This window comes from Staurois parvus, unplaced genomic scaffold (genome assembly GCF_062004578.1).
Source record: "Staurois parvus isolate SC_StPar_1 unplaced genomic scaffold, SC_StPar_1.0 ptg000031l, whole genome shotgun sequence".
NCBI classification, from domain to species: domain Eukaryota; kingdom Metazoa; phylum Chordata; class Amphibia; order Anura; family Ranidae; genus Staurois; species Staurois parvus.
In genome coordinates, this window is record NW_028317827.1 from 1,330,219 (window position 1) to 1,353,100 (window position 22,882).

Sequence of the window (22,882 nt, forward strand, 5' to 3'; positions counted from 1 at the left end):
TAGATTTGTAAGCAGCATTTTATATTTTCCAATATTCATCATACAGATCAATTTGGTAAATAGTCATACCTTAATCTACAGGCATCTGTGCAGGGGCTGTGAAAGAGGGCCTCAAGCCTTCCCATAAGGGGCCAGTCAGTGGGGGGGATCCCAATAATCCAAGAGGGCAGGCGGCAGCCCCCCAAAGGCTTCCTGACGCATTAAAAAAAAAAAAAAATGATGCAACTGTTAAGAAACATGATGGGGATCTCCTAGATGGTAAATGGGGGGGTATGCGGATATAGAAATTGGATTAACCTCCCCACTGATAGGGGTGCACTAATGTCACCAATCCCGGTCCAAGTAGGGCGCATATAACGGAAACCAGCAGTAGACTAGTATGGTATGGAGGTGCGATCGCATCACCAATTCTGGTCCAAATAAAGTACATGCAGAAGACACTAGCAATCAGCTAGTATAATATGTGAAGAGATCCTTGAAAGAGGACACAAAAGAAGGGAGAATGCTTAATTGTTATTTAGTCTATGGGGGGGGGGGGGTTGAAACTATTCAATTCCCCACCGTTAAAATATCACGGGGCAACAATTTAGTGAGATCCAATATACAGGGAGAACAGTAAATATCCAATCCTACCTTAGTATATAGAAATTGAGCCACAAGAGAGAGATTCCCCAATGTAATGGCACAGTATTTACGTTGGAATAGTCAAGTAGGGTCAGTCACAAATCCATCTGTAAAGAGACAGCAAAACAGCTAAGTATTATCCCATACACACAGCCCAACTATGGGCGACAAAATTCCCATATATGTATATAATCATTGACTCTTCAATCATTGACTCTGTCCATAAAGACGGTACACCGACCACAAAAGATCCCGAAGCCACTGGCTGCCAAAACCTCCAACACCACTTCACCCACCAGTGCCTGTCTGGAAAACACTAGTTTCCCCACTGTTGCAGCCTTTTGGACCGCCACAGACCGTCCCAATTTAAGGGATCTTGGTGGTCTCGGCAGGGCGGCGCGGGACGTCACCATGTCCGGCCACGCGACCCCACCACAAAGATGGCGGCGGACGCGCACAGACTGGTGACACCACCAACGATCATCAATGCGCTGACAGCAATGGCCAGGAAGCGCCGCAAAGCTGGGCCCCATCCTCACACCAAGGTAGGGGGAGCTCCCTGCCGCGGCGCCACTGGCCGCTCACTGACCAAGGGCCACTAACAGGGACATCGAACCCTCCTCCTATCAAGTCTCCCCAGGGGGACCTGGGCCCCCACACGTATGCCTGCGAATATAATGAAATCATACATCGATTAATTAGCATATAGGATATTTCAGAATCCATGCCAGTAACGACAAATTCCAACCAGTAGATTCATACAATATCTACATCTAATGACCCTTATAAACATATCGATAACAACGCTTGGATGGTTATTATCACATTGGCTGCATATCATTTTGTGAATCCCTTACAGTAATAACAAACCAAGATAAGAACCAGTAGAATTATACGATATCAACATATAATGACACATGTAACCATATCAAATAACAATGTTTGAATAGTTATCACATTTGAGAGCCTGGACCACAAACATGCATGACTTATAAAAATGGTTTATAAGACAAAGTTTCATTACTACCTGGCGGAGATATAGCATTTAACTGTTAAATCCAGAATGCTTCTTTTTGAAATATGCGCTTATCACAATTACCCCCCCTAGGGTCTTTCGGGATAAGTTCTAATACCAAAAATGAGACCATTGTAGTATCAAATCTATGGTATAGATCTAGATGTCTACTGACTGGAGTGACCATTTTGCCATTGGTAGAAGAGTAAATGTGGTCATTGATTCTAGACTGTAACTTCCTAATAGTTTTACCCACATAGAAGGCCCCACACTTTGCAGGTCATAAGGTATATCACACCCTCAGTATTACAGTCTGCACGAATTTTGGGAAAAAAATGTCTCCATTAGGTAGAGTAAATACTTGGCCAACTTGAATAAAGGAACATAAATTACAATGATTACATTCCTGCAGTATGGGCTTTAATGTGGGCAAAATTAGGCACATAGTGGCTTTTAATAAGCCTGTCACGTAACGATGTAGCCTTCCTATAAACAATTTGAGGATAGTTGTTAATGCATTTACTCACAACCGGATCCTCCAATAATAGATGCCAGTAGTTTTGTAAGACTCCGAATAATGCCTGATGTTGAGATGAAAATTTCGTAATCAAAGCGGAGCTTCACCGAAAAGGGGAAGTTCTGCTTTAAGGACTGCTCCCCCACTCCCCATTAACGATTGGCACCTTTTGGGGAGTGGGTACCTGAATTTGACAGGTACCCGCTCCCACTTCCCGTCTAATAGGCAATCGGAAGCGGAAGGTGTCCTCCCTCCCTGTAGTCTTTTGGGACATGGGACAGGTCCCAGAAAACTACAGGACCATTCATGAAGCGCAGCGCTACTCGTGCATGCTCAGTGGGTACCTGGCTGTGAAGCCGCAAGCTATTACAGCCGGGGGCTCACACTGAAGATGCCGGCCTCCTGGAATACAGGACGGCCACTGAAACAAGCTGCGGGGGACACACCACGGGACCGAGGGACAGGTAAGTGGCTGTTTTTTAAAAGTCAGCATCTACAGTTTTTGTAGCTGCTGACTTTTATTTTTTGATAGGTTGAGTGGAACTCCACTTTAATTTCACTTGTCGTTGGAAGCTATCATATTTATTAGGTCTGTACAAAAGCGAAGTCCTAGATTGTCCCAAGACTCTGTAGTAAGCCTTGCATAACAATGACTTTGAGTATCCTCTCAACAGGAGACGTTCACGTAATTGGTTGGCCTGGATTTTAAAGTCTCTATCATGGGTACAATTGCGTTGGATGCTGACATATTGTGCATACGGGATACTTCGCACTAAAGCCAGGGGATGAGCACTGGCTGCGTGCAAAATTGTATTCCCCACTGCGGTTTTGCGATATAACGTAGTTTCTAAATAATCAGTACAATCTTTATGAATTCGTAAATCCAAAAATGTGATGGCAGACGCATGATAATTAAGCGTAAATTTAAGATTGTAATGATTAGCATCTAGCGTATCCACAAAAGTATGTAATGATTCAACAATATCTATCCCGATCATAAAGATGTCATCAATATATTTATACCAGCATAGCGTATGATCAAGGCAAGTACCCAAGGATTCATCAGAGAATATATCACGTTCCCATCCTCCCAGGTACAGGTTGGCGTAAGCCAGGGCACAAAATGTGCCCATGGCCACACCCTGCACCTAGAGGTAATGGGACCCCTTGAACAAAAAACAGTTGTGTGTCAAAATGAAAAATAAAAGTTTGAGTAGGAACTGTTCGAAAAGTAATGTCCGTACAGTTCTGACACCACGCTCGTGAGGTATCACTGTTGTAGTGCCCATACAGTCCACCAAATGGCCCTTTTACTTTTATGTAAGAAGTTAGTTTTACCGGAAAGCACACCATGTAGTAAGCAGGAGATTTTTTGCCACAATGCACCAGTGTATATATAGTATGTGTAAATACACTCTTAGGGCTGCTTTATCCTGGCGTTGCCCTTTGAAGAGCGTTTTGCTCTTCAGAGGGCAGCCACTGGGCCGCAACTACGTGCATTGTACAAAGTTGAAGTATAGCCCCATTCGGTTGCCATAACGCAAAGTAGTGGGATCATTTTTGCGTTGCGCTTGCAGCATGTGTACACCCCATTCACTGCCTTTGCATCTTAACCTCCCTGGTGGTATTCCCGAGTGTAGCTCGGGGTAAAGTTTCAGTACCACAAGCGGTAACCCCGAGCTACACTCGGACTTACCATGCAGCGTTGTTCTGGGATTCACTGCAGCGCTTACCTTGTCCTTCGCTCCTGCGATGTGTCCCCTGCAGCGTCAACGGCCATCTCTTCCGGCAGATGCCGGCTTCCGTGTTCCGGTCCCTGTAACGTCGGGATGTTCGGGCGCCGGAACCGGCAGCAAATTTGAAAATTTTTAAAATTTTCATTTTTTTAAAAACGATTATTACATAGTAAAACATTGCTGTTTCAAACCATTTCACATACATTTTGTCCCTACTGCTTTGTCCTGTGCCCTGTCTGCATTTTTACTGTTCTTTCAGCCTGGAAACTTAGAAAAGTCCATGGTGTCCAAAAAGCGTCCCTTTAGGTCAAAAGCGGTTATAGACCGGATAGAGAACAGCGATAGTAAATCAGAACCACTTGCAGAATTGGGTGATAATGATTTGTGGGGAAATTCGTCATCAGACACTGAAAACAATTTTGCGAATTTGCTCAGTGATGTGCGAACTTGGCGCTATATTTAAAATTTCAGTGTTTTTGGTTTGATTATATTATTGAATGAAATTTATTATTATTTTATTATTTTTTATAATTATTTATTAAATTATAATTTATGATTTTGTGTTTTAGACTCTTGTTCGGACAGATTTCAGTGAGTTATTCCTAAAAATTACAGGCCTACAATAAAAAAACTACATATTTCCATGCAAAATAATGGTACCGCTTTCAGCACCAAAAATCTGAAATAATCATACCGCCAGGGAGATTAAGTAGGTGCAGTTGGGGTGGGGGTAAAAACAAATTGGTACATTGTAATGAAGTACCTCACAAAGTGTGGAAAGGAATCAGAATTTTTGTGCAGAGACACCTTATGTGATAAGTTCAATTTCATTTTTGGTATCTGTAGCAGAAACTAGAAAGAGAATGGTGGAATACAGAAGACTAGAGGTATCTGCTTCCCTGAGCCTCAGGGTCATTTTGGGGAGGTTTGTGTAATTATTGAATCAAGGCAAAGTGGATGGAAATGATGGAGAGGCAAAGCATAAGCCTCAGGAATGCAGGCAAGAGTTTCAGGGCTGCAGGGTTGCTTGTACTGTAAAACTACACTGTAGATTGGGCTACATAGGGTTACCTAAGTGGGCAGCATATTGGCTGCATGGCTTGTAGATTTGCCTTGCAGCACTGTGATTTTGTGTTCAGTTACCATGAGGGACACTATCTACATGGAGCTTGTGTATTCTTCCCTTATTTGCATCTGGTAGGTGTGTGTTAGCGCTGGACCGATGTGGGTGAAGGTTAAAGTGGAACTTTACCCATAACAGCTTGGTAAAAAATAATATTCTTTAGCAAGGAACATACATTCCACTTTAATAATTATGCTTCCAAAATGAGTGTATATTGTAAATTGCCTCTAGCATTGTTCCTGTTCTTGCTGGAGGCTGTCATGTTGCTGAAGCCCAGAGCCCTGAGCAGCAGTAAATCGTTTGGCTGTCAGTAGGTCGGCCTGTGTTTTTTAGGCACTTTGCCGAATTTGTAGAGCGCAACTGAGCATGTGCAGAGCAAGGTGAGACAGTGTATTGCTGGCTTTTAAACTGTATAAGTACTTATTTTTACAACTAATGTTTTACAACTATACCTGTGAAACTAAAGTGAGATAGCAGAACTTAATTTTTTGACTAAAGTTCCACTAGTTTAAATGCATTTAAAAATAGAGTGCATGTTCTGTGCTGGAGTTTTGTTTGTTGTAGCAGTAAGCACATGAGTCTGGGCCTAGGCTGCTGCCTTTTTGGTCACAACAATCAAATTGCTCTATATATAAACAACTTTTAAGCCTGTGGTTAGGAGCACCCTGTACAAACTTCCATCTTTGCAAATCCTCATTTATTGGGAACAACAAGTATAGCCAACATGTTTTGTGGGAAAAGACCCCCACCCACTTTTTTTTTTTTTTTGGACCAAAGTTTTAAAAACACCTTTCCACTCATGCTGTCAAAAAATAAAACTCAGCAGCTACAAAAACTGTAGCTGCTGACTTTTAAAGTACACACACTTACCTGTCCCTCTGTCCCACGGTGTGTCCCCTGCAGCCCATTTTACCAGCTGTCTTCTTTCCCTGGGCATCGGCATCTTCAGTGTGGGCACCCGGGTGTGATAGCTTGCGGCTTCACAGCCGGGTACCCACTGCGCATGTGCGAGTAGCTCTACGCTTTCTGAATGGTCCTGTAGTCTTCTGGGACCTGTCACGTGTCCCAAAAGACTTTGGGGAGGGAAGACACCTTCCACTTCTGATCGCCTAGGTGAACGGAGCGGAAGTGGGAGCGGGTACCTGTCAAATTCGGGTATCCGCTCCCCCCCGCCCCCCAAAGGTGCCAATCCTTAATGGGGAGCAGCACCAGTCTTTAAAGAGGAACTTCCCCTTTTGGGTGGAGCTCTGCTTTAAAGCAGACTTTGTAGTGGGATGGCACTGCACATCAAATGATAGATATCATGGTGTCAATGGGGTTTTTTTACAATAACTGGAGAGTGCAACATCTGGTGCAGCGCTGCGTAGAGACCAGTCAATTTCCAGGTTTTATTGCCAAAGCTTAATTGAACAAGCTGAAGTTAGAAACTGACTGGCTACCATGCACAGCTGCACCAGATTCTGGATGCACCAGTTTTAGTAAATCTACCCCAGAGTATCTTGTGTTAGTGACATCGGGATAGTGTACCAGCACAGATGTCCAGTCAGTAGCGGTGTCTGATTCCATTCCCTTGCATTTCTTGACTGAGACCATATAATCAATGCCTCATCATAGGCAAGGTCACCCCGTACTGCTATGAACCCAGAATGTCTTTATTAAAGCAAACCTTTCTACACTTGACTCACTTGCCAATTTTAGGATAAATGTTTGAATATGGATAGGATATGCCTTTGAATATTGGTGTGTTTTCTAACATTGTAAGATATGGAAAACGTACAACACAATCCTGCAGAAGTAACTTTCATTTGTGCCATACAGATATAGAATTTCCATTCCTCTTATGTAGAGTCATAAGCAGCACGCAACTGTTCTGATCTTGGATGGTCTCCATTGTCAGCTGTGCTGAAAATTGTCTGTGGGCCCAATTTATAAACATTTCACAGAAAGGACATAGAAGAGCTGCTGTGAATCTTTTCCCAGTCTCTCATCTCTGGAGCATTTTGCTGTGCCTGCTGCTTTCATCAATTATTTGATGTTGCATTTAGAAAGAAAACACTCATAAAAGTGTTTGTCCCTATGGCAAAGGTAGTTTGAATTCCTGCCCACAGTGCTATTAGCGATCGTTCCATCATAGCAAGTACAATGTGGCAAAACAGATACGAAGACAGTCTTGACACACTGCATTGAAGAAGTTGGTCAGCAGATGGTGTTCTTGGATAAGCTGACTTTATACTGGTGTATGAGGTTGGCAAAGCAAAACCTGCAAGTTGTCTGTGTTCTCAGTCAATTTTGCACTTAATAATGATAATAGATCGTCTTTATGGTTGTATTAATACATCCGAAATAGGCATCTGTTGGCAGTCGATCTGCTCTGTATCTCAGCACCTATAATGGTCGCACTTATTTATAAAGAAAACTTGAATTACACACTGTAGGCACTGTACTCCTATGTCACAGTTGTACTGTCCTATTGAAGAGCCTGCAACATGGGGACAGACTGCCCTATAAAGCCTGTCCATTGAGAGAGCTTGCTTTAAAGAAAGACTACCCCAGAGAGCCTGTCACGTGGAATGAGACTGATTCAAAGAAAGATGTCATGCCATGTGGAGAGCAACTTCCCTGGAGAGTCTCCTTTGTTGAAGGAGACTGCCCTGAAGCAAGATTACCCTGGAGGGCCTGCCATGTGGTGAGGTACGCCCTGGAGGGCCTGCCATGTGGTGGGATACGCCCTGGAGGGCCTGCCATGTGGTGGGATACGCCCTGGAGGGCCTGCCATGTGGTGGGATACGCCCTGGAGGGCCTGCCATGTGGTGGGATACGCCCTGGAGGGCCTGCCATGTGGTGAGGTACGCCCTGGAGGGCCTGCCATGTGGTGAGGTACGCCCTGGAGGGCCTGCCATGTGGTGAGGTACGCCCTGGAGGGCCTGCCATGTGGTGAGGTACACCCTGGAGGGCTTGCCATGTGGTGGGATACGCCCTGAAGGACCTACCATGTAGTGGGGTACTGCCATGTGAAGAGATACTGCCCTGGAAAGCCTGGCACATGGAACAGACACTGCCTTAAGTTTTGAGGTTTAAGTGTTTGTGTAGATGGAAAAATACAACATGATTTTATGTGCAATTGATTTGCACTCACGATGCTTCTGATCTCCTCCTAAGTTGTGTTTAGCTACACATGCGTTCCCACACAAGCCCTCAAAATATTTAGAGGAACTGCTGGAATGCCTGCCATGTAGAGAAATAGTCTGTATATTTGACCTGCAAAGGAAAGCTTTTAACCAGTAGTTCTGTAATGTGACCCTTTTTTTTGTCACCTTAGGACCTGATCTTAGGACCACCACTATTGGTCAATTAGTGACATAGCCTACAGCATGGACTGCTAGGGCTGTAGTGAAATCACAGCTTATAGCTCTACATAAATGAAGATATTGTCATGTCAGGAATTTTGTTTTGAGGACAGCAGAGAAACTTGAAAAGGATACTTACCCATGTCCACCACAAGACTGCGATACTCCGATAACATTTCATTATTTATAATTTCCCTCTCCATATTACCTTCCCTAACTTACCATCTCTCTACATGCAATTTATATCTATTTTTGGTCTCCATGTAAACCACTCAAAATCAAATGCTTTGAATGATACCCAACCCCTACCTGTGCAACAATCTCTACAGACCCAGTTTCCTTTTAAGTGGGCCCAAACTATAGCATACCACAGTATTCTACTCACTGCAAGCTATGGCTGTGTACAAAACCAACACCTCTCCATTAAAATATCTTAGGGTTCTATTAACTTCCTGGGATCCATTTCATCGTTTGGGTGTACCCATACAAATAATGTTGCATCTTCCTAAACTACTGTACCCCTTCTGAGTCTTACCCATTGGTATACCATATCCAGCACTGCCTACAGCTACAAGTATTCAAATTTATATGGGACCCAACAAAATCCAGACTGAACAGAAAGACGTTTTTAAAGCGACCAAAGACCTAATCACAAAGTGAGTTGCATTGTACCTAATATTTTTTACTACCACAAAGTGGCCCAAATTGCCTCAATGATACAACTACACTCTGGCCTTTGCGAACCTTGATGTGCTGAATGTTCACTCCATCTCCCTCCCTCTCTAATTCGGATTCCCCCTTTCTTGTGCCCTAGACCCCTCAACCCAGTATTGACTAATACTTTGTCTATATGGAGGTCACATGGCTTTGTTGTCTACTCTTAAGTATACAGGGTACTTGCACTTTCCAATAACTTGGATCCTAACTGACTAGCTTATCAAAGGTAAGGTACCGATGTAATATTTTCTCCACTGGGAAAGATGAAATACAACTTCAACTGTTGTATTAACCATTTCCATACCGGGCACTTTTACCCCTTCCTGCCCAGGCTATTTTTCAGGTTTCAGCGCTCTCACACTTTGAATGACAATTGCGCGGTCATACAGCATTGTACCCAAACTAAAATTTTATCATTTTCTTCACAAAACTAGAGCTTTCTTTTGGTGGTATTTAATCACCGCTGGGGTTTTTATTTTTTGCTAAATTAACAAAAAAAAACACGTATTTCTTTGTTTCTGTTATAAAAGTTTGCAAATAAATAATTGTTCTTCATAAATTTAGGCCAAGATGTATTCTGCTACATGTCTTTGGTGAAAATAACCCAAATTAGGATGTATTTTTTAGTTTGTAGGAAAGTTATAGAGTTCACAAACTATGGTATAGATCTGATTATTGATCAATCCTGAAGTACTGACAGCCAATCTAATTTCTTGAGGTCCAAGAATGTCAGAACAGTACAGATATCCCCCAAATGACCCTTTTTTGCAAAGTAGACAGTCCGACGTACTTCATAAGAGGCATGGCGAGTTTTTTGAAGTTGTATTTTTTTTGTCATTTTTCGGAAAATGAAAAAATCAAAAAAATTATTTTCACTATTTTTGTTTTTTTTATATACTGTCACCAGTGCAGTACAGCGTCATCATATAACGGGCATGGCGGTGATCAGGGACACTGACTGGTGACAGTATGAAAAAAATATATAATTTTTTTTTATTATTTTTAATTTTTTATTATTTTTTCTTTTTTTTTAAGATTTCTTTTTTTCATATTTCACTATGACCAAAGTAGTACAATGTTACCATAGTAACATTGTTACCATAGTAACATTGTACTACTTTGGGGAAGTGATCAGTATTTTTGTTTTTTACACAATTTGCTTATAGCAAAGAATTACTTTGCTATAAGCAAGCATTTACCTGAATGACATCGATTCATTCAGGGTTTTTTTTGTTTTTTTTTTTTTTGCTTAGCTGTGATTTGGCCACAGCCAATCACATGATATGTGCATATGATCGCTGTGACCATTCACAGCTAAACACTAGTATACAATGGATGGCATGAATGAAGCCATCCATTGTATACAACTGTCATGTGACCTGCTGTGATAGGTCACGTGGTACCGGCAACGGGGGCTGGTACTCAGATCTGTCATCGGCCGTGTCCGAGGTACACGGCCGGTGACAGATCGTGCCGCTGCGTGGCTCTGCAAGCGCGCAAACTGCACATGCCCAGGAGTACGCCATATGGCGTCCACCCGGATATCTAATGCATTTTTCCGGCCATCAAACGGCTATTGGCCAGGCGGCTAATGGTTAAGCTTTGACAATCAAATCTGGAAGCTGATTGGTTTCTATGCAGAGCTGCACCAGATTTTGCTCACTCCAGTGTAAGTAAATACAGTAGATTGTGCTGTTTCTGCCCTCTTACAGAGCTACCCCTGCTGTTAGAATCTTCAGCATTCAACATTTGATGGTATGTTGGATGTCTCTGTCTTACAGCTGTGCGCTGTCATTTAATCAACAGACAAGTACTCTATGTTGCTAGTATGTCCCAGCAGCTCTTCAGGGACACACTAATGGAGGGTTGTTTACTAAAACTGAAGAGTGCAACTCTGCATGGAAACCAACCAGTTTCCAGGTTTTATTGCCAAAGCCTAATTGAACAAGCTGACGTTAGACGTTGATTGGCTACCATGCACAGCTGCACCAGATTCTGAGTGCACCAGTTTTCGCAAATCTACCCCTTGATGCAGTAGTTGGCAGTTGGAACTACAACATGCAGGCGGTAGACTCATCCGACACCCAGACAGTCAATTTGCTTTGTTGCTGTCACTTTAAATTAGCAGCATTGCTGTGTTTTGGTTTTTTGTTTGTTTGTTTTTTTAATAGACCACTAGACCTGAACATCTTTTAAACCTATTCAAACTAAGTGGCTGAGTCCATGAGTGTTTTGTATTTTTGGGAAGGATGAATTGCCTGTGTTCATGTAAGGCATTCTTCAAGCACCATCCATAGCTCACTCTCATGAACACTGCAAGAGGACATTGCTAATTGTAGTTACTCCACTCTACATTTTTTTGTTATTTGCCTAGGCAACGGGGATAATAAGAGAAACCGAAAATGCTTTATTGGTTCCTCTGTACAGATTCCAAATAGCTGAAAAAGTAGTTACTGAGCCAACTGGATGGGTTGGAACAGTTGCACCACAAACCTTTTAGGTTGTTTATTGTGATGAGAAAACTCGAAGAAGCAGGATTGAAACTTTTTCATGAATGAACAAGTTTTAACTGTATACGTGGTCTTCGTTCAGAAAATTACATTCATTCGAAAATGGAATGTTAAAAGCAAAGGAGTTTTTAGTACTTTCAAACAGCAATTGTCCAGTCATTGGATGTACAATGAGTTTTCGTACGAATATTCATTAAAAAAAATCTAGTGAATAGTCAGCTTAAAGCACCACATGCCATTCAAATTTTAAATCCACACCTTGAAACGTAGCAAATCATCTGATACCAGGTGGCTAAAAGCTTAATCCTTGCAAAGAAAATCTCTATAAAATTCTTTACCACTGGTACCAGACTCTGGAGCTTCTTCCATCCATCCCTCAACTAGTGACCATTACTGGCATTGTAAAATGAAGGGTTCTCTTTATCATATGTTCTGGCAGTGTGAAGTTATGCTTTAAGTACTGGTCCCCCACTCCCTATGAGGAATTGGCACCTTTGGGGAGCCAGGAGCGAGTACCGGATTTTGACATTTACCCGCTCCCACTTCCGCTGCGACCAACTAGGTGATCGGAAGCGAAAGTTGTCCTGCCCCCCCCCCCAGCCTTACCTAGCTTTACTCAAAATGGGTAAAAAAAAGTTTTGTCTTTTGGTTCTAGTTTTACGCTCCTTCCCTTTTATAAAGTTAGTAGTTTCTAAATCATCTAAGATCTTTTTTTTTGTTTTCTGTATGAAGCTGTTTCATAGCAATTAGTAACTGAGAAGGATTTGCGATCTGGACATGCCATAAAAGCTGACCGCTGTGAGGTCGATTAAACATGAGCAGTCCATGGAGCACTGTCGGCAGTACAAAATTTTATTACAGTGAGCATTTGTACATACTGTGAGCCATGTGAACTTTTCATTTTAATTTTGTCTTTACAATTCATTGTCAAGCAATTAAAAAAGCTCCAGGAGAGACAGCCTCCGGCAAAAGTTTGGCACCATTAGTTTAGTGATTAAATTGTTACTCCAGGCAAATATATATGTATGGGTATATTGCAAAAAACAAAAAATACAAACTCTAGTTGTGTGTTCATTAAAAAAGCATTAAGCAAAGCTATCATAATGAAGTGCTGAAAACAAAGATTGAAAAAGTGAAGCCAGTAACATACCTTATGGGTTTTTTTTTTTTTGGTTTTTTATCTTGACTCTCCAGGGCCCCCTTTGCAGATGCTGGCTTTAGGAGTGCCAGAGCATAAACAATATGCCTGTAACAGAAAGGGCTCATGTGCAGTTAATTAGGAGCAGCAGAAAACATTATTTAAAAAAAAAAAAAGTAGCTGTTGTTTCCAAATAGTACCAATGGATTTGGTTGGCATGTTGTGCCACAATTCTTTGGATTATCATCAAAACTGTTGTTGCAAACAAACTAGCCTAAGGGTGCGCAAGCTGGGATCACCTGGTATCAATGGCTTCCTAAAATACAGAGCCAGCATGTCCCAGGCGCCCTTGCAACTGCCCATACAAAACCAGCATTCTGAAAACAAAAACTAATTGCTGGTTTATTGCCAAAGCTTAATTCTGAGTGCACCCATTTTAGTAAATCTTCCCCTTAGTTTCACTGATGCCAGAAAGTACAGGCATCTCTGTTTCCAGCATTGTGAGAATAAAGAGCTGTGGCTCGCTTTTCTGTCACCTTTCCAATTCACAAAAAGTCTTGTATTCTTTTCACAGAATTCAAGGTGTTCTGTGTATGGACAGGGAGAAGAAGAGAGGATGAACAACAAGACCTCCGTTTGTTCATTCACAGAATGCTTTGTATATACATTTGTGAATGGACAAGGGGAGGTGAAAGGGCAGGTGAGCAATGGGATCCTTCATCCCTACAGTTCTAACTTTACTTTCTGGCGTGAATGAAACAGCGTTTGTAGCTACACAGCCGGGATACAGACCTAAAATATCCAATATTAGTTCAGCTTTAAGCAAAGCTATTATTTGTTTAGACAGTGGTAAGGGTGGGATTTCCAGGGTGATCTGCCACCTGCTGCTCCCTACCTCAAAGTTTGAGCTCATTGTCATAGCAGGTTTGCTTTAGCTTTCCCACCCAAATTTCTGCTTTTTGTGTGGTTTTGATAGGAAACATTTTTGCTGTATAATGTAAAGAACCTTATGATAAATTCCTGAATATTGTGTTCTCCGTTTAAAGTAGTTGTAAGCCCTTACATATATCCTGTGAAGTGACTGGCCCCAGGTGATACGAAGAGATTAAACAAATCCTCCTACATAAGTTGTACCTGTTTATCTGTAGTCTTCTCTTCTCTACATCCCTTCAAAGTACTGAATTTAAAAAGCTTGTCTGAGAGTTCAGACAAAAAGGGGACAGAGAGCTGATATTACACTCTGCAGAGCTCAGTCAGAAGAGATCTGAGCTGATTGGAGGAAGGAGACACAACACACTCCACACAGCTCACAGGAACAGGGCTGGGGCTTCAATCTGCTGGGGGTCCCTCCCCTGTCACCATGTTTTCCTTTTTCAGCAAAACTTGTCAGAAATGAATTAGGCTGATAGCAGAGGAATGAGGCAGCAGACAAAAATGACACTTAGTGTTTATAATTGAGACAAGTACACCCTATAGAAGGATGTGCTTTGTTCATATTTTATGTCTGAGGTTTACAACCACTTTAATGTATTGCACATTTTGATGTGCTTACTATAGCCATGCAAACATGCAGGAAACTTTCTCTACACAATTACTGCTGGCTATAAGTTGTATGGAACACAGCTTTATGCTATCCCAGGTGTGTGGTGTTGTTTTTCTTGAATTATGTTTAATTTGCTATTGCATATACTAATTGTAGAGCTGTATAATTATTCTGTTTATTCTTTTCTTTACAGGAAAATGACAGGCCATTCTTTCCACGTTGGTTACACCATGGCAATATTAAATGGCATTGTAGCCGCTCTCACTGTTCTCTGGTGTCTTCTCTGAATGTATAGAATGTTCGAGGATCTCCATTTTTTACTTACAAGGATTGCCCCCTTTTTTTTAAATCCATAATTGAAATCTTAAAGGAGACCTGTCACATGAATTAACCATACAAACTGTCAGCAGTGTTAAAGAGCAGATACCTTTTGTACAAAAACCCTTCAAATATGTTTTGGTGCACCCAAGACTTAACCCTGATTTGGGAGCAGAGACCATATGAACCTTGATTCCAATTCGGAGGTAAATTCCACACCCCCCACCTTCCTGCCATTCAACAGTCTATGCCAAAGTTGGCTGTTAAGCAGTAATAAAAAGTAGCTCTGTTGGGGGTTTGAGCTTGACTCTGAGTTGAAATGCACAGGATAGAGGGGCTCCACAGGGGCACCAAAAATGATTTGGGGGGATTTGCAGGCTCCTTTTCGTGACTGTTCCTTAACAAAATATAGATTTTTAAACTTAATTTACATGACAGGTTCACATTTTTTACATTTTGCCATAGATGTACCAGGAGATTTTCCTGTTAGCTGGGTTTGATATTTTCTTTGGTGCCATTAATGTTTTAATAAGGTAATTTTTATAGTCCTTTTTTTGTTCTGTTTTTAGATCGGCTGTTTTTTTATTTGTGGGCAAAAAAGATTATTTTAAGGTAGTCATCAAGCAGTACAATTCACTTTAACAGGAATAACGATCCTGTTTGCTTCACCCCTGTTCCTATGGGCAAAAATAAATGTATAAGGGTCCATGAACAGTGGGCTTAAAAAAAAAAAAAAGAGTTTAGCATTTTGCCTGTAGAAGCAGCTAATGTTATTCTATGTCTCCATGCACATTAGGAAGTTTAGAGGCATATTTTAAAATCTGCATTTAGAGGAAGCAAAAAAACCCTTCTGGTTTGCATTTTTGAGAGCATTTTTCTGGCAGAAAAAAAAAACACTAAACGCTAGTACAAAAACCACTCAAAATTAGCAATTTTTTTTTTTCTGCCAAGAGTACTGGCGTTTTTCTTTGAGGCAGTGTGCATGGACCCTAAAATACCAGTTTTTTCAGTATTAATGCTCTTCTAAGAAATGTAATATTCCAAGGCAGGGCAGACAAATCGGTTGGTAAAAGTAACAATTACCTTTTCTATATGCTTATACATGCTTTTGAAATATCCATTATGGCCAATCAGAAATAAAATAAATAAAAACTGTCATAGAGCAGCTGTAGACTTAGGACTGTTTGCTACTTTGCTAAATATTCCACAGACTGCTTGAATGAACGTTCATGTTCATTCATGTCTACAGTTTTCCTATACAATGTCTAGAAGGTATCTTACCTTAATAAGGAGCCAGAGAGCATTTGGTTATATTAACATTAGAAAGGGCTTGTAAATTAGTTTTTTTAGGGTTTGTCCAGCTGATAGAGAAATTTACAAGTTTGTTTCATTGTTTGCCCTGCCTTGGAGATGCAGTATCTGACCTAAATATCAGATATACTAATAAGGTAATGTTGTACTAGGGATCTAGGTTCACAACCTGCTTCTCAAACAGTCCTTTCACCAGCTAGCATAAAAAATTAGTAAAGGGTGGCATTTGTTGTGATCTTGTATCTCTTGCTACTGTCAGTACTACAAAGCACCTTGGTCTGGTTAGCAGTCAGTATGGAGGTCAGAGTATTATCAGTGGGTCTGTCTAGTCAATGTGACATCAGTTTTCAGTATTATCATAAACCTTTTCTATAAACCTTCCCCAAAAACTCAAATTCTACCCCTCATTCCCAATACATCAAAATGTCCACAATGCAAAATCCAAAATTGTCCACACTTTCCAATCTTCCAGCTGTGATAAATATCCCGATTCGTCACTCCAATCCAAGATACCTCAAAAAAAAATTAAACAAATTTATAGTGCATTATCTTTCAAAATATAATATGTGATATCATGCAAAAGCACTAGTGATATAAAACATAATATAAGCAATATTATAAATCAACACGTGAAGTTAAAAATCCACACAGCTCCACTAGTGATATTGTGAAATAATCACTCCAATAAGTGAAATATAACAAATCCAAAGTATGTAGCCAGTGAAAAAGTGTACAAGACCAAATAAGTGCCACCACTCTGCGTTAGGATAACATGCTATTACCCTCTTTCAGCTTGCACAGGCGTTTCACAAATCCCCATATGCCAGATGGCTTTCCTCTTATGGGAGTATGCAGTGGGATCCCCCATTCCTCACAGGGCAGAGAGGAGAAAACTCAGTGGAGTATATATATATATATATGAAAATCACACATGTATTATCCGCTTGCATTAAAGGAAAAAACCGTCCATCCGGTTTTGCGTCTGACGTCACGACACTGGCGCGTTTCGTCACTTCCGACTTTCTTGAAATCAGCTTCCTGTCATCCCTTGTACAGCAGCACTCAGACTGGGAGAGGAAGGGGAAGCACTAGGAGCCAATCAGGCTTTGCTGCAGTACACCTGTGCTGGCAGTGAGCCCACTGACAGTGGGAAAGTGCAGTGTGACACTTATTGGAGTGATTATTTCACAATATCACTAGTGGAGCTGTGTGGATTTTTAACTTCACGTGTTGATTTATAATATTGCTTATATTATGTTTTATATCACTAGTGCTTTTGCATGATATCACATATTATATTTTGAAAGATAATGCACTATATTTAGTTTAATTTTTTTTGAGGCATCTTGGATTGGAGTGACGAATCGGATATTTATCACAGCTGGAAGATTGGATAGTGTGGACAATTTTGGATTTTGCATTGTGGACATTTTGATGTATTGGGAATGAGGGGTAGGATTTGAGTTTTTGGGGAAGGTTTATAGAAAAGGTTTATGATATTTGCACTTTCAAGGGTGAAAGATTTACTTTTCTTTGGGGATTCACAGAGATTTTGATTTGATAGTTTTCAGTATTGGTTCGATTTATTCTTGTAAAAACAACCTGTCCTGGCACAAACCATGCCTAATACAGTGCCAAAGAGGAAGCCACGCGTGGTGTCTGCAAGTGTGTTAGTCTTCAGTGTAATGGACTTGCATTATACCCTTTCGATTTCAAGCCCAGGCTGTACCCTCTGTCAAATGGCAGAGAATCGGTGTTCAGTGAAGGCTCTGGCATTTGAAGGGTGACTGATGGGCAGGGTCTACAGCTCCAGAAAAGAACAAAAGTGGATTTCAGCTAGTTGAAGCCTTTTTTCATAGTCTTCCACAAGGCTCAAATCAGGTTTCACGGGGGTGCAAGATTTATTTGAAGACTAATGTAGGTTCCAGCAGACAACACAGGGTATCTTTGCTTCAGCAGTGTTTTTATTTTAGGCACTTTTTATGCTAGGTCAGGTTTGCTTTAAAGTCCTCGTATGCCATTCTGCTGCTCAGTTTTGCAGTCCTAACCCTGTGTAAGGCGCATTTAGAAGGTGTTGAAGCTTAAGCTTGAGTACACATGGATCGAAATTTGTCTGATTCAATTGGGACTGGCTAAATTTTGATCTGTGTGTAGCCCTTCCAGTTCAACAGAAGCCGATTGTTAGATCAACTTCTTTCGAATGGGACTGCTAGAAAACCTTGTACAAATAGTGCTGATCAGTGTATTCTGACAGCAAAGAGTCCCTATTTGGATTCCTGCATCAACATCCCTGATTCCCCCCACCCCTGTGACAGTGGGCCGAGGATCTTCTCTCTGCACCCGCTGTTGCAATTTCAAAACAGCATGGCCCTGCAGGGCTCTACCCACATGCTGTGTCATTCGTTCACAGAGTTCTGTGGATGATTGAATTACACCTAGCATCTGCCTCCGCAGTCGACGGCCTGTAGTTCATAATGAGCTGGGAGGCACTGGGGAGCACTCTCATAGTCCATTGATTTCACCTGCCATTCAATAACTGCCTGTCTGTACGAGATATGGAGAGACAATATATTGAGAATCTGCAGGATCCTAGCATTCCTCCCACGATCTGTTGATCGCAGGTGCAATGCCTTAAAGGTTGCAGTATAAAATAATAATAAATGCTCATTTTTTTACCTGCAAAATTATGTGCATTTATTTATTTTTTGTAAAAGGTGAACTTAACCTGTAAAATACTATGGCATGGTTTTGTGAGCAGTATTTTGAATTAGACGAATAAAAAAAACAAACAAAGTTTAGCCCAGTTAATCATCCAGTGCCTTCTAATATCTGTAAGGGATATAGTGGTGAGGTTTCCTAGAAAAAGGTATGTCAGTTACTTGCCTACCATGGTCCAGTGCAGGCGCCTCACCTTCTGCAGCTGGGGGGCAGTCTGGGTTTTATAAACTAAGAAAACTTTTCATGATCAAAGAAAACTTCACTTTAGACTGTAATAATTTTCAGTATCATTGCTAAAAATTGCACTTGAGAGAACAATAATAATGACACAAAAGGCATACAGTGTTACTAAAGGGTTGGGTACTGTTGCCTAAGGAATATTTAGAAACAAAGAGTTGTGAATTGATTTAATTTGATTTATGCATTGCTAAATAGATTGTGATTTATTTTTTTCTTAGCTTTAAGAATGCCTTGTGTACCATGACACCAATATAAAAAACTCAGTTGAAATGTGCTTTGTAAAAATGTATATTTTTGTCCCTTTTGGCTTCTATTGTACAGACTACAATTTTCCATTTAACTGATGTGGTGTATTTATTTTTTACATTTAATATAGAATATGTCTGATGAAGGCTTGTGTGAAAGCAATTTTTTTTTTTTCTCACAGGGAGGTATTTTTTAATTTTATTTTTAAGGAAACCTAATTTTTGAAAGGAAAAATAATGCATACCATTATTCTGACATTTGTAATATAAAATTCTGACTTCTGATGCTCTTGTGTTTTGTTGTGTTTATTACTTAACAAAAACATTCAAGGTACATTTCAGTCAGACATGGTGCACTAAAACCGGTATGGCAATACAACCCTTATGGGTAAAATTTCACCAACAGTGGGAGGCTCTTAAAGGGGCATTAAATACTAGGAGTGCATTATGTACAGAGTTCGGGGGTGCGCTACACGCAGAGTTCGGGGGTGCGCTACACGCAGAGTTCGGGGGTGCGCTACACGCAGAGTTCGGGGGTGCGCTACACGCAGAGTTCGGGGGTGCGCTACACGCAGAGTTCAGGGTTTAGTGGTGCATTACACATAGTGTAGCGTTCTGGAGTTTACTACGTACAGAGTGCAGATTTCAGGAGTGTGCCACACACACACACACTTCCCCCCCTAACCCCTGCATCTCTCATCTACATCTTACTTTCACCCCTCCTCAACTCTGACCTCTGCACACAACCCCCCTCCTGCACTCAATGGGAGCCACTCAAGAGATCAGATCTGTGGGAGGAGTTGGGAGACAAGCTGTCACTTGTAAACACAGAAGCCAAACGCCTGTGCTTAGAAGTCATAGTGGTGTGCAAGGAGCAGAGGGCCTGATCAGGAGGTGGTGGAACAGAGTTCCACCAAGTTCCTTCTGAAAAAAAAAAACCCCTGTATGGCACAGTCGAGGTACATTGAACTTGGTACATTGAACCCTCCCCACAAAAAAAATTTAATCTTTTGCAGTTCACCATTTTTTAGAAGATATGTTTGAATTTACATTAAAAACAAATGATACAAAAAGAGTGGGAAAACTATTTAAAAACCATCGTGGTCTCTCAGGACAGTTTAATAGGAATATGATAAATCCTGATACAGGGCACTACACGTCCAGGCCAATGACACGTCAGAAGGACAGCTATGCAACATTTTAGTAAACAAGATCCCGGATATAGAGAGGCAAGAGTGTGTGGGCTCATGAACCATCTGGCCCATACTTGATCAAAGATCTGTGATTTTCTTACCAAGTTTAAAGTTAGCTAATATAGCTGGAAACTGGCATTTACCAGACCCTTCTGGTCATCAATTGATGGGGAAGAAGTCCCCTTCCATGTCAACGGAATTGTTTTCATAGTATCAAAATAAAGGATTCATAATAATTCTTTAACATATTTGGAGATATGCAGATCACCGCAAATCCCCAGTAGACAGTTTTTCGGCATATAAACAAGGTCTGGACCAAAAGCAATGGAAGTCATGCATCCACCTCAGAAACAATCAGCAATAGGATGTAGGCCCATTTTATATGCTCTTGCAACGGTAAAATGGCTATGATGAAACCACTTCAACTGAATAACCCTGACTCCAGAAGAGATGACCCAGTCTTCATAGGTTCTTGCAAACTCCAACCAGTCGTGAACAGCTAGTTTAAGGTCAGATAGGGACCATTTAAATTGGCCTTTCAAACATCTGGGCTTAAAACCAGCGCAAAGTGTAAATGAAAGTGTTACTAAACTCACATCAGTAAAATCAGTCTGTATATTCAGTAAAGCATTCTTGATATATTCATTGTGGATCCTAAGGAGTAATCCTCTGCGTTGTGTAAAAAGGATGTTTGATCCTGACTTCTCTGATCCTCCCCTTCTTCCAGTGTCTCCCTCTTACCACCCGATAAGATATATCGCGTGGAGTCACTCTGCACATGCTCAGTTTGGTGTGTATTGCTATAGAGGTCGTGTTTTTTTTTTTTTTTTTTTTCTTTGGCGAGTACATGTAATCAGCACTGTCCAGACAGAGGTCAGGGGTTCTACATCCTCCTAGTGCAGAAAGAAAACTCCCCCTATAGGCTTTAACCAGTGCTCTGCTGAACACTAATCGAAGTCACAAGACTGCTCTAACTGCTGATGAGAAAAAGTATTTAGTTTATATTTACTAAAATAATTTCATTTCTGTGTACTGTGGGAGACCAGATACAGTGAATGCAGGGTCCTGGATTTAGTAACACTTTAATATACAGAAATCAGTTTGGTGTTATCTAGATTTCGCAGTGCAGTTTACCAATTCTTAGATGTGGTGTCTGCATTAAACGTCTTTTTAAGCTGTTCAGAAGATAAAAATAATAGTAAAGACCTTGCGCTTATGAACACAACAAGACTGCGCCACCTGTCAAATCCTGAATACCAGACTGAGAATGATCTCAAATCAAAGAGATCACATGTGCTCTATCAAAGAAATAAAGCCAATTCTCCGACCATCAGGATTCCAAACAGGTCTGTGACCCCCGCCAGCAAGATGCAGCAATGATGTCCCCACACAGGAAACACATAAGCAGCTCTGAGTATCCACCAGCAGCCAAAGGTATGCCAAATGCTTTGTTTTTTTAATTTGTTGATTTTTAAGTTGCACTTGGATTGAGGACAGGGCTGTGTATATAAGGTATTAAAAGCAATAGAAAAAACAAAAACTGATACAGTCAATACATTTAAAGATTGGTAAATTGCATTTTTGTTTCTGGATTTAATCCTGCTTTAAGGCAAAACTTGCCATAGGAATACTTTAGAATACAGACCGTTCTTTTTTCAAGTGCTTTGATAACTGAGACTGTTCGGTTTTTTTTTTTTTGCTAAACAAAGGAAAAAAGACTGAAAATTTTGATGATGTCTACAGCATGGTTGGCTGGTTCTCTGTGGCACACATCGGGCATGCTCCGTGATCGCTGTGTCCTTCAGACACAGGTGATCACAGAGAGGTAAAGGGCCAATCACAGTGGCCCTTTACCACGTGATCAGCTGTGTCCAATCATAGCTAATCACAGTGTAAATAGACTTGCCGGTTATCAGTCTTCTTGTGCTCTGTGACAGCGTGAGAAGAGAGTCGATACCTGCAATTCTCACGGGGACATCTACACTGATAATCAAGGCACTGATCATCAGTGCAGCCCTATAAGTGGCAATCAGTGCTGCCTATTACTGCCTCCTCACTCCTCATCAGTTCCACCTATCAGTGCCAAACTGTGCTGTCTAATAGTGTCGCATATCAGTGCAGTCTCACCAGCACACAGCAGTGAAGGAGAAAAATTACTTTGCGCTCCCAGCACAAAGACAGGTACGCAAATATGCGGCCTCATGGAAAAAAGCCCAGTTCCGTAAGGCCACATATTTGTGTGCCGTTGGCATCAAGGGGTTAATTACCAGACATTGATATTTTGTTTTCATACTACGGTTTTTTGATGTCAGGTGAAGATTATCAATTTTCATCTGATGTTTTTCGAGGTGAATTATGACATAACTGATTAGACCTCTATCTTTAGGTGTCACAACATATGAGACCCTTAATCTTATACTTTTGTACATACATCGGATATAAAAAGTCTACACACCCCTGTTAAAATGTCAGGTTTCTGTGATGTAAAAAAATAAGACAAAGATCAATCATTTCAGAACTTTTTCCATCTTTAATGTGACCTATAAACTCTACAACTCAATTGAAAAGCAAACTGAAATCTTTTTTT

The 22,882-nt window shown here is 41.0% G+C and overlaps 1 protein-coding gene across 1 annotated transcript in view; it reads left to right on the forward strand.

The window, feature by feature from the left end:
- The window catches only part of ARL6IP6 (ARF like GTPase 6 interacting protein 6), a 34,435-nt gene extending 18,129 nt beyond the window's left edge, over nt 1-16,306 (forward strand). Inside the window, exon 5 of the mRNA XM_089659598.1 lies at nt 14,464-16,306. Coding sequence (XP_089515724.1) covers nt 14,464-14,557 — 94 coding nt within the window. The 3' untranslated portion in view covers nt 14,558-16,306. The remainder of the gene's footprint in view (nt 1-14,463) is intronic.
- The last annotated feature ends 6,576 nt before the right edge of the window (nt 16,307-22,882 follow it).